Source organism: Netta rufina (genome assembly GCF_964035555.1).
Source record: "Netta rufina genome assembly, chromosome: 29".
NCBI lineage: Eukaryota > Metazoa > Chordata > Aves > Anseriformes > Anatidae > Netta > Netta rufina.
The window spans coordinates 1,388,851-1,404,779 of record NC_140153.1 but is presented as its reverse complement, the minus strand read 5'-3'; the positions used below and the strand labels follow the sequence as shown (position 1 = coordinate 1,404,779).

General features: G+C 53.4%; 3 protein-coding genes across 3 annotated transcripts; 2 read left to right on the top strand and 1 right to left on the bottom strand.

Moving 5' to 3' along the window:
- Positions 1–4,077: 4,077 nt before the first annotated feature.
- On the top strand, positions 4,078–4,407 carry LOC311219830 (uncharacterized protein; the record flags this gene model as incomplete). Its single annotated transcript, XM_084303112.1, has 1 exon — positions 4,078–4,407. One exon carries the CDS (start codon positions 4,078–4,080, stop codon positions 4,405–4,407), a length of 330 nt encoding a protein of 109 aa, XP_084159238.1.
- Positions 4,408–7,991: 3,584 nt separating this feature from the next.
- LOC311219913 (uncharacterized protein) lies at positions 7,992–8,324 on the top strand (the record flags this gene model as incomplete). The annotated part of the gene is made up of 1 exon (XM_084303258.1): positions 7,992–8,324. The coding sequence occupies one exon, from the start codon at positions 7,992–7,994 to the stop codon at positions 8,322–8,324; it is 333 nt and encodes a 110-aa protein (XP_084159384.1).
- A 2,178-nt stretch (positions 8,325–10,502) lies between these two features.
- Positions 10,503–11,198, bottom strand: LOC311219914 (uncharacterized protein; the record flags this gene model as incomplete). The annotated part of the gene is made up of 2 exons (XM_084303259.1): positions 10,503–10,607; positions 11,064–11,198. 2 exons carry the CDS (start codon positions 11,196–11,198, stop codon positions 10,503–10,505), a joined length of 240 nt encoding a protein of 79 aa, XP_084159385.1.
- Between the last annotated feature and the right edge of the window lie 4,731 nt (positions 11,199–15,929).

Below are 15,929 nucleotides of genomic sequence, written 5' to 3'. Positions count from 1 at the left end.
TCACTGCCTGCATGTGGTGCACATGTTCCAAAATCCTCGCATGTCTCCCAGCAATCATAAAATGCAATGTCTCTTCTCCCTCTCCTGGCCAGTCTTGTACCTCTGATGAGCTTATGCGTAGGTGCCAGAAATGTGCTGTGCATATTCAGTCTGACATGGTTTTCTCTGTATCAGTCTTTGACAATAAATGAGCCATAACCATTTGGAGTGCATTGACAGTTTTGTGTTCATGGTTTTTCTTTCCCCTTGCATTTCATATCATGGTGGTGCAACACCTTGTGCTTGTTTAATGGCTCTGAATTGACCCTGCGCAGGTCCAAGCAATGGGGTGGGCACTGCCACTGTCTCCTTTATGAGCTCCTAATGAAAAAAGGAGAATAAATATTTTTAAATGCTGGCATTTTCGGAGGTTGGCTCACACATCCACAGTGCAGGCTGTTCTCCTCCACACCATCTTCCCACCGAGACCCCATAGGATGCGTTGCTTAAATCTTTGGGACCAGCTCCGGACACACAGAGGGGTGACACAGAAAAAGTCCTCTGGGGTGAGGGGATGGGGGCAGAAAACCCTTCCATTGCCATCTGCCCTCGAGGCACCATCCCCAGGGCAGGTGTCTCCATGTGCCGGTGACAATCCCTCCAGACAGCCTTTCCAGAAGCCCCCTGCCCAGTGCTTGGAGAGCCCTGGGTCGAGCCAGAGGTGTAGCACGATGCTAGTGGTACATGATGAACTGATAAATTTCTTCTCAGCACGTAATTAAATGGAATTGTGTAATTTATTGGTCTGCTATTGCCGTTCACGAAATGGTTGTTGCCCTTGTAAGATGATTCCCGAGTGTGTCACGATGATCAGAAATATCTGGCATTGCTGAAAAGGGTGCAGACAGAAACAAACTCCCTGGGCAGGCTGCGCTCAGCACAGGAGCACTGAATCGATTGAAAAAGCCGGTTCTGTGGCTTCGTGCCTTACATCCCAATTACAAGTCCCATTCTCAAGGCATGCTAAGGAGGACATGCACAAAACTCAGAGGTGCCCAGGGCTGCTGATCTTTAACACACTCAGTTCAACAAAAATGTGAGGAACTGAACACAGCACAACTTCCAGAGCTAAAAATTACACTTAACCTTTTATTCACGGAGAACACTTACTATATTTCTTCTAATGGCAGATCAAAATACAATTAAAAAGAAGTGATCAAACCTGAGTACAGTTTGCCCTGACACTGTTCTAGCTCGTAACAGCAATTAAGCAATACAAAAGAAGCATTTAGATTACGTGCCTGATTCATTAGCCCTGCCCTGCCCTCCCGCCTTTCTAAAAATCCTCCGCATTTAGGTAGCAGCAAATGTGTCAGATGTTTTCCGGATGAGGAACTGCTCAGGATAGGCAGCACGTTAACAAAAGGCTCAAGAACCAGGTCTCAAAGCAAGAGCTGACACTGGGCTGGAGATATACTTCCACGCCTGGGTTTTCTTGGTTTTATAGCCATTCCCCAAAACACGCTGCGTCTCATAACAGTGTGAGCAGAGTAGGGATGGGGCTATGGCTGTTGTGCGTGCCTGGGAGTAGCATGAAAACTTAAATGGAAAAATTAAATGCATGAAGAAAAAAAAATATAAGGCAGCAGAGTTGGACCAAGAATACTACACAGTCCTCAAGTGTAATGAACATGGTGGAGGACAGGGAGCCCTTCAGTAGCCATGATTTGAGCATCTCTTCAGGCAGGCGAAATACTTCAACGTTGCTTGTGGTCAGCCGGTATTTGCTGAGCTCTGGCAAAATCTCAGCAGTTCCTTATTGCATCTGACTCTTCACAGTACTGATTTTAGTCTTTTATTCACTGCCTATGCAATAACTGAAATATCTTCCACGAGTAGTTGCAGAAAAGGGCAAAATGAGATCTGTGGTCCTCAGCACATACCCAGAGCCCAAGCAGAGGAGGTAGTGGAAAGGTACAAGGACTATCCCAAATTACTGCTTGTAATTAGCTCTCATTGCAAACACAGTGCGTGGCCTCAAGGCTCCTGTGGGTCTGTGCATTAGTCAAAATAACACATGGATTTCTTGGCCAATTATGAACTAATTGGGGAGAAAAGGGCTCCAAAAATGATGTTACTACCAGCTTGGAGAAAGTCCCTGGGGTCTGCCAGCTCCCCAAGGCACAGCACCCACCACAGGCCGCTGCGCGTCACTGAGGGCAGCACCCACGGGAGCCTTCTCCTCCACTCATGACCTCAAAGCAGCCACCAGTGCTGCCACTCCGGCATTAATCACAGGCTGAAAGTTAACCACATAATTATGCACCTTGCTCATCTGAGATCACTACCTAGGGCAGATCTTCCCCCTTCCAAAAATAAGAATCCCAGATGCTTTTGGTCCTTCTCACAAAAGGCAGAAAACTTTTGGGCCAATAAAAAGTTTTATAGGAGCTGCCTTTTCTCTTTCTTCACAACTGCATCCCGTTCCTGCTAGGTTAGCAGAACCCAGCCAGCAGTGGTATCCATCCAACTGCTATTAAGGTAGAGCTCTACAGTGCCAAAGGCATTGCTGGTACTTCCAGAAACATCTCTGGGTTTGTGGGTGTTTAAGAGCTCCCCTAGACCTTTTAACAGGTGTACATGACGCAGGTCCAGGACATCGCCACATCCAGCTCTGGGTCTCCAGCATGAGGTGGATGTGGGGCTGTTGGAGCGGGGCCAGAGGAGGCCGCGAGGCTGCTTGGGGGCTGTAGCACCTCTGGCCAAGCAGACAACAGAGGAGCTGCAGTGGTCGGCCAGAAGAAGGCTCCAGGGAGACCTCCCTGCAGCCTTTCCATACACAGAGGATTAAGAGGGTTAGGAGAACAAGGGAGACTTTCTACCAGGGCCTGGAGTGATGGGAGAAGAGGCGATGGTTTTTAAGTGAAAGAGGGCAGTTTTGGTTTAGGTATTAGCAGGAAATCCTTCACGATGAAGGCGGTGAGGTTCCCCTGCACAGGCTGCCCATACAGGTTGTGGATGCCCCATCCCTGGCAGTGCCCAAGGCCAGGCTGGATGGGATTTCGGCAGCCTGGTCAGGCAGGAGGCGTTGTGCCTATGTCAGGCATTGGAATGAGATGGATTTTAATCCCCCTTCCAACCCAAACCATCCCATCGTTCTGTGACTCTATGATTATTCCCCCTTCCACTTCCCCCCAAAGGCGAAGCAATCCTGAGCTGCAATCAACACCAAAAACAAGCTGTGGAAATCAGGGCCACCCACGCGACTCCCCCACCAGAGCTAAGTGCAGGTAGGGCTAGTAATTAAATATTTCTGTGGCACAGGAAAGATAGCCGATAACGAGAGGCGATACCCAGCGCAGACAAGGTGAGTCACACAGGCAACCCAAAGAGTGGGGAGGCAAAAAAAAAAAAAAAAAAAAGCCACCAGTGAATTAAATGAGCAGACAGACCTATGCAATGGGGAGGTGTTTCATTTCCAGACCACATCTGCAGAAAGAGTATAAAAGCGCAGCTGTCCCAGAGAGACGCATTGCATCCTCATCCCTTCATTGCACGAGCACCTCGGGTAAGAGCAGTGATGCTGCGGGGCTCTGGGCTCAGTGGGGTTGGAGTTTGCTCCATGGGTGCTCAAGAGCAGGGAGATGGGGTGAGGAGGGAGTGCAGGGCTCCAGAAGGGCGATGCTGAAAGAGGGCAGAGAAGTTTGGAGCCAGAGGGAGGTCGTGGGGCACTGCTTTGTGAGTTTTTTGGAAAACCCAGCCACGTTCCCCCTGTCCAGCAACTCCAGATGCCTCCTAGCATCTCTGGAGACAGCTCCACTTGGACAACCACAGAGTTTCTGGAAGAGACTTGTGGCACTAAGGGACCTGGTTTAGTGGTGGGACTTGGTAGGTCAGACTTGGACTTGATGATCCTGAAGGTGTTTTCCAACCTAGATGGCTCTACGATTCTGTGATTCTTAAGTTTAGAGGTGATTGTGGGAGCTGGCGAGGAACAGATAAATGTAACTTCCAGAGTCCTCTTCCATGGAAAAGCAGAAATGGGAAAGGAAAACCCTGACAGCCGCTCTCTCCCACAGGCCACCCCAGCACACAAGGATGTGCTCCCGCCAGGAGAAGGACCACTGCCACAAGCAGGAGCGCTACATCCGACAGAGCAGTGGTGGCTGCCACAGCTCCGGCGGTGGTGGCTGTCACAGCAGTGGCGGTGGTGGCTGTCACAGCTCTGGTGGCGGTGGTGGCTGTCACAGCTCCGGTGGTGGCGGTGGCTGTCACAGCTCCGGTGGCGGTGGATGTCACAGCTCTGGTGGTGGTGGATGTCACAGCTCTGGAGGCTCCAGCTGCCACGGGAAGCCGCAGGTGGTGTGCCAGCAGCAGCAGCAGCAGCAGCAGCAGGTCCACCAGCTGCCCTCGCAGAAGCTGAAGTGATGGGGCGTCCCGTGCGGCCCCGCTGCGGCAGCAGAGCCCACGCATGGACCAGCTCCGTGCGGCCTCCCCAAAGCTCTGCACGCCCCGGGGCACCCGGCTGCAGCCCCCCAGCTCTGCCCCCCAGCTGCAGCTGCCTGGGATGGGCATCGCTCCTGCTTCCCTGCCGCCTGAGCCACCAGGCTGTGCCTTGGCCCCAGGAGGTGCCAGCAACCCAATAAAGCATCACATTTCTCACATCTCTCTTGTCTCAGTGTTTCCTTAAGCTCCTCATCCTTATTTTCCATGCATGCCATAGGGATGCAACTGGGGTTTTGTGGGACATAGTGTCCATACAGTTATTAACTTGTCATGTATCTTAACCAGGGGATGTCACCCCTGAGGACATGCCCAGCCCTTTAGCCCATGTGTACAAGGAGACTGTTTGGTGTTGCCTCCCAGGGAGAACTGTACTGCAGGAATGAAACAGTACAGCGTGTATAAGAACCAAATTAATTCACTGAAGACTTTGCCCTGTGTCTTTCCTGAAGCTTGTTGTGCGTGTGCCAATGTCAGATGAGATCAGCAGATACCTGCCTCTGTGGGATGTGCCACAGGATGCAAAGAATCCCCCTTCCAGGAAGAGAGCTGGCACTGAGAGAAGCCAAATGCATCTCTCTGCACCCAGGACCTGGCAGAGATGCTACAGGCAGGCAGGGGCCAGCCAGGGGAGAGCTTTTGCAGCTGGTAGCTGCAAGCAGCCTGGCCCAGGTGTTTTACAGTGCTGTGCAAAGGCTGACCAAGGAGCTGGGGGTGCACCATACCCCACTGCCAGCCCAGCTCATCCAGGAACAGCAGCAATGCCCTAGAACCCTGAGAAAACACTAGGAGTGACGGCTAGCTGTATGTTTTGATGGTCTTTTCCTTTGCCTCTCTGTTTTTTGTCTGTTTAAAGGTTTTAATGTCTTTTTTTGTGTTTTTTGTTTTGTTTTGTTTTTCCCCTGTAATCATAATCTAAAAAAAGACAGAGGCTTCTATGCCCCCATTCTAATGTGTTTTCTGTCTTTAACTGAAAGTTGAATTAACTATCCTGAGAGGGTGGGCATGCAAGGAAAGCACCAACTGTTATGAAACATGGTACACGGTTAAACTGAAAATCCTCACGTGTCTTTCCCCATTGAATGAATGAGATCATCACCCAAAAAGCACTAAACTTTCCTGCACAGAATATCACCCATGACCTGGGAAAGGCAAGCCTGCTCCTAGTAACCTCTGGAAAAGACAAAAAACAATTGCATCAAGCAATGCAAAGGCTCCTTGCACAGAAATGCATTTGTCCTCAAGACCTTAGTCATGGTTTGCTGCTTGGGGTGGTAGGAGGGATGCACACAAGCCCCCCGGACATGGGGCTCAGCCCAGTCCATGCATGCAGGCACTTGCTCTAACAGCCGCACGGGTTTTGCCTGTAGCACACTCAGCTCTAAGTGGGAGCCTGCCCAGCTCACCTGCTAATTACAATCTCAGCCACCGGTTTCTATGTGAATTTTTATGACACCAGTGGCAGCCAGCACAGTAAACACCAGCTGCATTTCGTGCTTGGCAAGGCTGCAGGAGAGCTTTTCATCCCTCCCACCTGTGGACCCCTCAGATAAGAAGAGGCAAGCTCCATGGCAGGGCAGGAGACACAAGGTGCAAAGCTCAGCCACCCAAAATATCAGACTTGAGCAGCTCACACCCTATAGAGCCCTGCTGCCCCATTTGGAGGCTTCATCCTGTTGTCACCATGCTGCTCCAGCAGGGCCACGTGCAGGACACAAGGACCACCAGCAGGCATTTGTGTGAAGGCAGACGGGAGCCACCCAACAGCTTCCAGGAGGAGCAGGAAGGAGTTAATTTTTGGTGCCACTAATGGTGTGGAATGCAATGAAATGGGAGCAGTGGGTGTGTTTGTTTTTGGGGAAGGACATCAGCTTTCTGCACAAGCACTCCAAGCCCTGGTGCCTCTTCCCCACTGCAGCTTTTCTCTGGGGCAGCAAGGGGAACTTCGGTGCCTCTTTGTGTGGTTCCCATCGTTGTCTCCTGGGCCTCGGGTTTTTTCTTGGGTTCATCCTGTAAACAGGGATTTGCCTGTAGCCTTTACAGTGACACTTTGGGGTGATGAAGGGCCTTTCGGCCAGGACAAGACGTGCAGAAGGGCCATCTGAAGACCTCCACCTTTGTGCCAGAAGACAGAACGATGAAGCACGCAACACCGGATAAGTCTTTGCATTTCTCAGTATTTCCCAACCCTGTCATTAAGATGATGGAAACAGTCTTTGTCAATAAAGTATTCAAGGACCGTGCTTTCAGATGCCTGTACATGAACCTGTGACTACACAGCAGGGCTCGCAAGGCTTTCAATGGGCCCCAAGAGCATCTTCTGGCTGCTCAGGTGCCTTTTGGGGAAAATTCCCACCCTTTAGATCACAGAGGAAACCTAGGAAGTCCCTGACAAAGACCTGAGACACCTCTCTAGAGGAAGCCTGGGGGGATTGAGGAAGAAATAGAACTTAAGGAAGAAAATTTTCATCATGAGGGCAGTGAGACCCTGGACCAGGATGCCCAGAGAAGTCACGGACGCCCCCATCATCAGACGTATCCCAAGTTGGGTTGTTCAGGGCTTTGGGCAAGCTGTCCAGGTGAAAGATGGCCCTGCCTGCAGCACGGGCTTGTTGTCAATATTCTTTAAGGGTCCCTTCCAACCCAAACCATCCCAAGATTCTGTGACTTTGTCCTGGCTACACCCATGGCTTTTTTTGGCTCAAGCACCTAATGGAGAAGAGTGAGAAACTCCACTCTCCTTTGTGCGTGGATTATTTCTGGGTTTATCCATTGCCAGCTCAATAGCAGGGATTAGACTCCGAAAGCAGAGCCTCATGGGATGGGGCTATAATTATGCCTGGATTTGGTTTAACAAAACAAACCCCAAACAGACAAGACTTTGGAAACCCAGGCACCCACGGGTTTCCCTATTAAGAGCAGGTGAGGCTGCCAATTAGATACTTATGTGGCACAGGAAACAGATAAAAAAGGAATGATAGCCATCTCTAATGAGTCAGGTGAGCGATGTAAACAGAGGGTGGTTTGGTGGGGATTGGGTATTAAATTAATGGATCGCTGTGACAGAGAGCTGTCTCATTTCCGGGGAAAGGGATCTGAGATCTCTATAAAACTGCCCCTGCCCCCGAGATCTTCATTTCCTCCTTTCGCCTTCATCTCAAGCTCAGGTAAGTCTGGCAACGTGGGTTTTCCTTCTCTGGGACAGCGTCTTCCAGAGAGGGATGCAGAGGATGGGTTTAATGCAAACTCCGCTGCTGGGGACTCGGCGATGCTCCAGGGTGGTGGCGTGAAGGCATCCTCTATGGTGCCATCCTGATGGCATCCTGCATGGGAGGATGCAGGGCACTGGTCCGGAACCAGAGCTTTCCTGGGGGGTCCACAGCTCCTATGGTGCCAGGGGTGGGATGGCAACCAGGGTGGGCATGGGGACCACCAGGGCAACGGGGGCAGTGGGACTCGTAGCAGCCCTGACAGCCCCTCTCTCCCACAGGCCACTCCAGCACACAAGGATGTGCTCCCGCCAGGAGAAGGACCACTGCCACAAGCAGGAACGCTACATCCGACAGAGCAGTGGCGGCTGCCACAGCTCCGGCGGTGGTGGCTGTCACAGCTCTGGTGGTGGTGGTGGCTGTCACAGCTCTGGTGGTGGTGGCGGTTGCCACAGCAGTGGCGGTGGTGGCTGTCACAGCTCCGGCGGTGGCGGCGGCTGTCACAGCTCCGGTGGTGGTGGATGTCACAGCTCCGGTGGCTCCAGCTGCCACGGGAAGCCACAGGTGGTGTACCACCAGCAGCAGCAGCAGCAGCAGCAGGTCCACCAGCTGCCCTCGCAGAAGCTGAAGTGATGGGGCATCCCATGCGGCCCCGCTGTGGCAGCAGAGCCCACGCATGGACCAGCTCCATGCAGCCTCCCCGAAGCTCTGCACGCCCCGGGGCACCCAGCTGCAGCCCCCCAGCTCTGCCCCCCAGCTGCAGCTGCCTGGGATGGGCATCGCTCCTGCTTCCCTGCCGCCTGAGCCACCAGGCTGTGCCTCGGCCCCAGGAGGTGCCAGCAACCCAATAAAGCATCACATTTCTCACTTCTCTTTTGTCTCTGTCTTTCCTTAAGCTCCTCATCCTTATTTTCCATTCATGCTCATTCCATATATGCCTCTCTCGCTTTCAACCCTTATGATACTCTGACCAAACCTGGTATGGATCATCCCTGGATACTCATCCCTGTTCTCCTCCACCAACTGGGCCACAGGTGATGGAGAAAACCCCAAAACCTCTCCACTCCCTGCAGGAATGCCCAGCCCTGGATTCCCCCGGTGCCCCCACATCCCAGGGGCTTTGCACTCTTTTCCCACCCCCATGGGGCTTCCCAACCTCAACATCTTTTTAGATGCGGCCCTGAGCTGGTGATCACCAGCTGGCACACAGCAATCAGGCAGGTTTTGTGTTGTACAGGTTTTATTGCTTTTTTTTAATGGTCTCACAATATTTATATAAGAAAGACAAAAATAAGCCCAAAACCCTTTTAGATATTTACAATACAGTCAAGGCAGCTGATGTAGCAACTCATTCGGACTGAAGGACTGGATCCTGCTCGCATCAGCTTGAGGGAAATATATCACTGTAGCAAACATCCATCCTCGTGGTTAAGTGACCATGAAGTGAATCCTTATCTCTGACTTTGCTCTCTGGCTTTCCAGAACTTATAGGCGAGGACAGGAATATTACACACCTGAGAGCTATCTGCAATATCTTTTTCCACTGGAGTTTGGGGTTTCCAGCATCCCTTCCTTGCTATTAAAGCAGCTTTTTTTTATTGGTTTCTGTATCAGGAGCAAAACCTTAACCAAGAATGGATGAGGAAAGGAGCCCCATTCCTCATCCTCTGATCACTCACTGTCAGCTGCACTTCTTTGTGCATCTCTCTGCTTTTTACACAAAAACATGGGTAAAATGTTTAAGTTTAGGGCTTTCCTAAACTTAAAAAATAAAACTAATAAAAAAAGAAGGCTGGGATTCCCTTTTTTTTTTTTTTTTTCAATGGAAAAGGAAGACAATACACTGGCTGAGCTGTATTTATGGGACCAAAACATCTCTGAAGTGCTGAGGTGTGTTTCTGGCTCCCTCAAACCCGTGGGAATTTTGTTGTTGACTTCAAATCAGCCAGAGATGAACTCCCAACCACAGACCTTTAATTTTCCCCAAATAATTTTCTCTCTTTATTCAGTATTACTGGACAGCCTGAGTCAACTAATTGCATAATTCATTCCAGCCCTTCTGAGTAGCGATTTTTCACTTTCTACCCATTAAAACCAAAGGAGCTGGCAGAGGACAGGGTTCATACATCAGCCCTGGTTTTGCTGCTGCATTTATGTGAAGAAAACAGCAAATCTGTCCCCGTACCCCCAGATCTTCAAGCTGCATTTGCAAAGCACCCCAAAGAGACGCCCATGGAGCATTGGGACAAAAGAAATAGGAAACCCAGGGTTATTTTCGCCTCATGGAGGTAATACATGGAGTGGGGTACCGTCCTCACATCCCCCCCATCGTGTGATCACACCGTGGTCTGTCCTTCGCCCACAGGGGAATTCAAGGATCCTGCAGGAGAGGGGAGAAAACACCATGGGGCAGCTGCCCCCAAGCATCCCAAAGCCCCATTAAAAGCTGGTAGCCCCCCCAAATGCCATCTCCCTGCCAGCTGCCCTGGGCAGCTGCAATGCTTTGCATGGAGTTTGTACCCAATTAGCAATGTGTGATTTTATTGGAGCTATTAAAGCTGATTAAACACTCCCAATGGGAGCTGGAGCATGGCTCCTTGCTCTACCCCATCCCATCCCATCCTCCCCAATGGGTTGTGTTTGCTGGGAAAACCAGGATGGGCAAAGCATACATGGGGCACCTTGGAGTGATGCCAGTCCTCAGGACGGACCTGTCCCTGCAGGTTAAGGCAATGCAAATGCCATTTGGGATCATCAGGTACTTACTGCCCCCTCCTTACCTCCTCATCTCCGTGCCCCAGGAGCAGCCCCTCAGTACACGCAGGCTTTGGCAGAGCGCCTCTCCTTCTTGTTCATGGGCTCGGTGTCCGAATCTGGCGGGCTGCCGATGTAGTGGTACTTGCTGGTGGCGGACCTCTGGGAGGAAAGGAGACCCTCAGAGAATCCCCAGGGGGCATCGAGGGCTGCTCCCTACATTGCGAGGGCAATGCAATGCAAAGGGCAGTCACAGCAGAGGTTGCACAAGGTCTGGAGCTAACATTTCACAGCATGGGGGAAATACCTGGCTGGTGTTTCGGGAAGGCACAGCAGGGACACAGCATCCCGGGGACCAGGCACCCCTTCCTTGCCCTCCCCGTCCCAGGAGGATGGGGACAGCAGAAGCTGCATGGGGGCTTTGCTGCCTTGCAATACAACCCCGAGGAAAGCACCCGTGACACTAAACCCCAGGAAAATCAATGACCAGAGAAATCCAGCTGTAATTCTGGATGTGGTGTGGGTGTTGCATGAGCCCTCATCACCCCCTGGCCACCCTCAGATGTCACCCCAGAATCTTTCCCACTCATCACTGCACCCTCGAGCCCATGCAGTTACCTTCACAGGAGCAAACTCCTGCTGGATCAGCTTCTTGAACTCACTCCTGCTGAAGGACTCAGACTTCTTCCCCTTCCTGGCATTTCCATGGTAGCTGTCCATCATGTCAGTGATGGCTTTGATTAGCCTGGACATGTTGGAAGGATGCTGCCAGTCCTCATGAGGAGAAAAGCATGAGGACACGGTAAGGTGACTGTCTGCAGGAAAGCCCCTGCCTTCCCTTCCAAAAACTCAAAAATCAAAATGAAACATCCCTTGGCAGCTGGGCTGCCCCTCTCCCTGGCTGCTCTCAGGACTTTCACCTTAATTCACTTTGATTCTTCCCTTTCCCACTTCCTTTAATTCAAAGGAGCTGCATCCCCACAGCCACCCCAGGCACTTGTTGGGAGGAATGAATCAGCTCCTGAAGCTGCACTCGGGGCTGGGCAGCATACGCTGTGCTTGTGTCTTTAGTCCCTGCTGCCCTGAGCCCTGCAGGAAGAACAGCCCTGGAAACATAAAAAGCTCATTTTGAGTACAAAAAGGAACAGCACAGACTCACCCCACTCACCCGCATCCACCAGCCGACGGGCGCAGGTCGCACTGGCAGCAGCCGCTGGCTGCGAGCTCCTGGTGGGGAGGAGTGGGTGGAGGGCGAGGATTTCCCCCGGTCTGTCTTGTTCTACCTCCCCGCATCGCTGCGCTTCCCAGGGAGCCTCCCTCGTCCTCCTGCCTGCTGAGGATGTTTACCTGGGAAAGCCAAATGTAGGTCAGCACACGGAGCTGCATGCCGCAGGCACAGCTCGGGGCGCCAAGCTTGGGCTTTGCCGGTGGCAGGAGGCTGCAGGAATCTGCTTGAAAATATTTCTAACAGGGGATTTTTGCTTCATTTTTGAAAGACTGCATTTAGCTGCCCATAAAGTGTTTTTTGTTTGTTTGTTTTTAATTTAAAATCACAATTATTTGTGACTTCATGGGGTTCTGCAGTGCCAAAGCCTTGAAAAAGTGAGAGAGAAAATAAGTTCTTCCAGAAAATGTGGGATTAATCTTATTTTCAAGGCTGTTCCATCTGCCTGATATGGCCTGACAGAGAGCCCAGGCTATGTTCAGAGTCTTGCCAACAGCACCTGAGCTGTGGTGTCTTCTGCAAGGAAGGAGAAAGAGGACCACGCTGTCTGCTTCATGGCAGTGTGGGGATGCCCCGAGTGACGCCACCCCTGGGTGCCCATGGGTCTGGATATAAGCCATGGGTGTGGATATGAGCCTGTCCCCTGCGAAAGTCACTTGGTGGCTGCTGGGGAAAGAGCATGGCACAGGGCTGGGGACAGGCGGACGCAGCGAGGTGGCTGGGACAGGACGCCTGAATCCCCGTGTGGTCTCGGGAAAGGCGAAGGCCGCAGGTTGTGCACCGGGACAGGGCTGTCAGGAGCCCTCCCTACATGCAGGGTGTGCCAGCTTTCAGCTAGATCGCCAGATCTGGTCGGAAGCCAGGTGAGATCACGCTCTGCATCAGCCTTCCCAGGCAGCGTGTTTGGGAGAGGAGGGGTTGCTGGAGCCAGCCTTGGCCGCCCACGTGTCGCTGCTGATACCGCCAGCACGGTACAAGGCACCTCTGCAATTAAGTGGGTTGGAAACGAGACGCAGAGCATGGTCTAGAGCTAAATTTTGCCCTGCAAGTTGCTGCAGGCCCTCTGCGAAACAAAGGCTGCCTGGCACACAGCTGATTTTGTTGCACATTGGAGCAGCCCAGGAGTTGTTTGTGATCCCTGGGAGCTAGAGCTCTTGGAGGAGCCTTGGGTCAAGATGGGGCAAGGAGCAAGGCTTCAGGGCTGGCCCCATAGCTGGGCACAGAGCAGGGGGTGCTGGTGTGGTGGCCAAGCACTGCGGTGCAGCAGGACGTGTTTGTGGAGGAGGACGGGAGGCAACGCATGGCAATGGCACCTCCACCTGCCGCGCTCCTCCCTCCACCCCAATTAGCACACGTCCGCCCTGGGAACGGAGGGAATTAGGAGGAAAATTGCTCTGAATCACTCCGAGCCATTCCCTTCCACCGGTTCCTCCCTTCCAGCCGGCTGCCACCACGGTGCCATCCTGCGGTGGCACGTCCTCACCCAGAGCAGCGTCAGCAGACCCTGAGCCCCCCGCCAGGCCAGCTCCACTGGGCTATGGGCACAGGTCAGATCCTGGCCACAGCCCTCACTGACACCCCAGGACTGACCGGTTTTACCCTGCCACGGCTCATCCCTCATCCCCTGCACTGGGAGGAGAGGCTGAGAGCTGGGGCTGCTCAGCCTGGAGGAGAGGATCTCAATCACATCCAGGGCCAGGCTCCTGCCAGTGGTGCTCAGGGCCAGGACAAGAGGGTTTTTTGAGCACCAAGAAACAATTCTGTACTGACGGGGGACTGAGCACAGGTTGCCTGGAGAGGCTGTGGAGTCTCCTCCTTGGAGATCTTCAAAAGCTTGTGCACATGGTGCTGAGCACCCTGCTCTGGGTGTCCCTGCCTGAGCAGGGGTTGGACCAGACGGACCCCGAGGTCTCTTCCCACTTCAGCCAGGCTGCGGTTCTGTGGTGGGCAGAGCAGGGGGCAGGGGGATGTTAGGGCTGTGCCACATCTCCTTGTTACAGGGTCATTCATAAAGCCCAGCCCTGCAGGCTGCAGCCCCTTTTCTCCAGCCTGGGAGCTCTGGGAGGGGTCTGAAGCGTGAGGAGACAGCAGGGATACCTTGAGGGCATTTTTGTGGGACAGGGAGTGTGACAAATAGGAGAGAGATGGTCCTTGGGTGTGGGCTGGGCTGGGCCATTTAGCAACGTATGAATGCAAAACACTGGCAAACTCGAGGAGGGGGCTGTAGGGTACAGCCCCCGAGCAGGGAAGGGGGAGCTGCGGCTGGCATTTACCTGCAGCCACCATTTACCTGCTGCTTGCGGTGCTTCTCCTGCTGCTGCCTGCCGTGGGACACAGGTGAGGAGCGCTGATGTGGCCGTGCTGGGGAAGAAGCCAGCCCTTGCTGGTGTCCCCGCGCAGCGACTTGAGCAGGGGCAGCAGAAAAGGAGCGCTGTGGGTGGCTGCAAACCGCTGCACGTCCCGGTGCCCCCCAGCCCAGCCCAGAAATTCAGTTTTTCTTTCAGACTCGTGGAGGAAAATAATAAATGTACTCGCTGCAGCAGCGCTGGTGCTCTAGGAGCGGGGTGCGGTGAGCGCCGGCTTCGTCGGCGGTGGCCCTGCCACCAGGTGGCAGCCGGAGCCTGTCCCAAACCTCCCGGCCTCGGTATCCGGAGCCCAAATCCTGCCCTACAACCTGGGGCTGGATGCGGGGAGGCCAGGGCTGTCCCCCCAGCCTGCACCCTCCTGCTTCGTGCTGCTGCCCCTGGAGCAGCAGGGCTGGAGGGGCTCAGGTGATGTCCCCATTCCCAAAAGAACCAGCGTGGCCGTGACCACGTCCCGCAGGCAGCAGCGCACCCAAAGCTGCTGAGCTGCTCAGCCTGACTGCACATCCCTGCTGTATGGGATATGGGATCGTTGGGGTGTATCCAACACGTTCCCTGCGTTGCTTTGGTGTCTTCTCTTTTGTGGACCTGCGAGCTTTTGGAGAGTGATGGGATGTGTACGGGTTTGGGGTCCGCTCAGCTACTGCAGAAGGAGCCAGCCATCTCCTCTGCTTGCTTGCAGCCCTGCTTTGGTGCCCTGGTCCTGCTCTGCTGAGAGCAGGATGTGGCTCGTGCTTCATCTCCTCTGCCATGGTCCGACAGCCCCAGCAGATGACACAGCAGGAGTCCTGCACCCCAGCTCTCAGGGCAGCGTGAAGTCCCGCTGTGTTGGCAAATATCCTCTTGCATCAGCAGTGGTTCCTGGTGGAAGGGGCGAGGATGGCCCTTGGGTGCCTCCGGCACCCAGATTTGTGCGCTTGGACTCTGCACAAGGAGAGCCCCTTGCTGCTGAGCACCCACTGGCAGGGTGCTGAGCGCCTGGGTAAGTTGAGTTGCTGCAGGAGAGGACCCTAACAGCTTGTCCCACAATGGGCACATCCTCATGGGACTGCTCTGCTCTCGGGTACGATGTGCTTCTGCCCTGGCAGTGTGGTGGCAGTGACCCTGCTCTGCTCTCTCCCTGCTGTGGAGACACAGAAATGTTGTAGGATGGGGTGCATGACCCATTTTGGGGTGCAAGACCCATTTTGGGGTGCAGGATCTAGCTCCAGCTGGGATGCGCCACCCTGTGCAGGCCCCCAGGCAGAACTGATCTGATCCTATGTTCACTCCTGCAGATTTTACCTTGTAGGAAGGTGTTTGACATGTTTCGTATGTCAAAATCAACCCTAAAGGAAGCTGAAGCAACCTGGCCAGCGGCAGTGAAGCAAACTTGTGGCAGTCTTGTGTTAGCCAGGGGGCTTGCTTCAGTGCCGCTGCTTTTGGGAAGCTTGTGGCAAGTTTCTTCACTGAGCAGGGCAATTTCAGGGGTTTGACTCACCCTTGGGAAATCACTACTGTTCCTTTTTTCCCCTCTAAAAGGTACATGCAAATCAGTAACAGGGCTCTGTGCATTCACGGTGTGAAGCTGCTCGGAGGCACCGCCGGCATTTCCAGCTCCCAAGATCAGCCCTTCAGAGCAGACCTCCTGATGCAAACCCCGGATGCTCAGAGAAATGTGTTGGGGTTGTTCTCAGTTCTTGTCCACGTGAAACCCAGCACCCCCACCTCGCTGCTGTCAGTGGCCCCCTGGCATGAAAGTGCAATGCATCCACCACCCAGTGCCATGCAGAGCAAAAGTGCCCTACAAGGGTGTTCCTCCTCCAGCTCTGTCACCCACCACTGCAGCTCAGTCCTAGGGGACATGCAGAGCACTCCCAGGCCAAAATGGACCTTTTAGGTGGAAATGCACTTAGT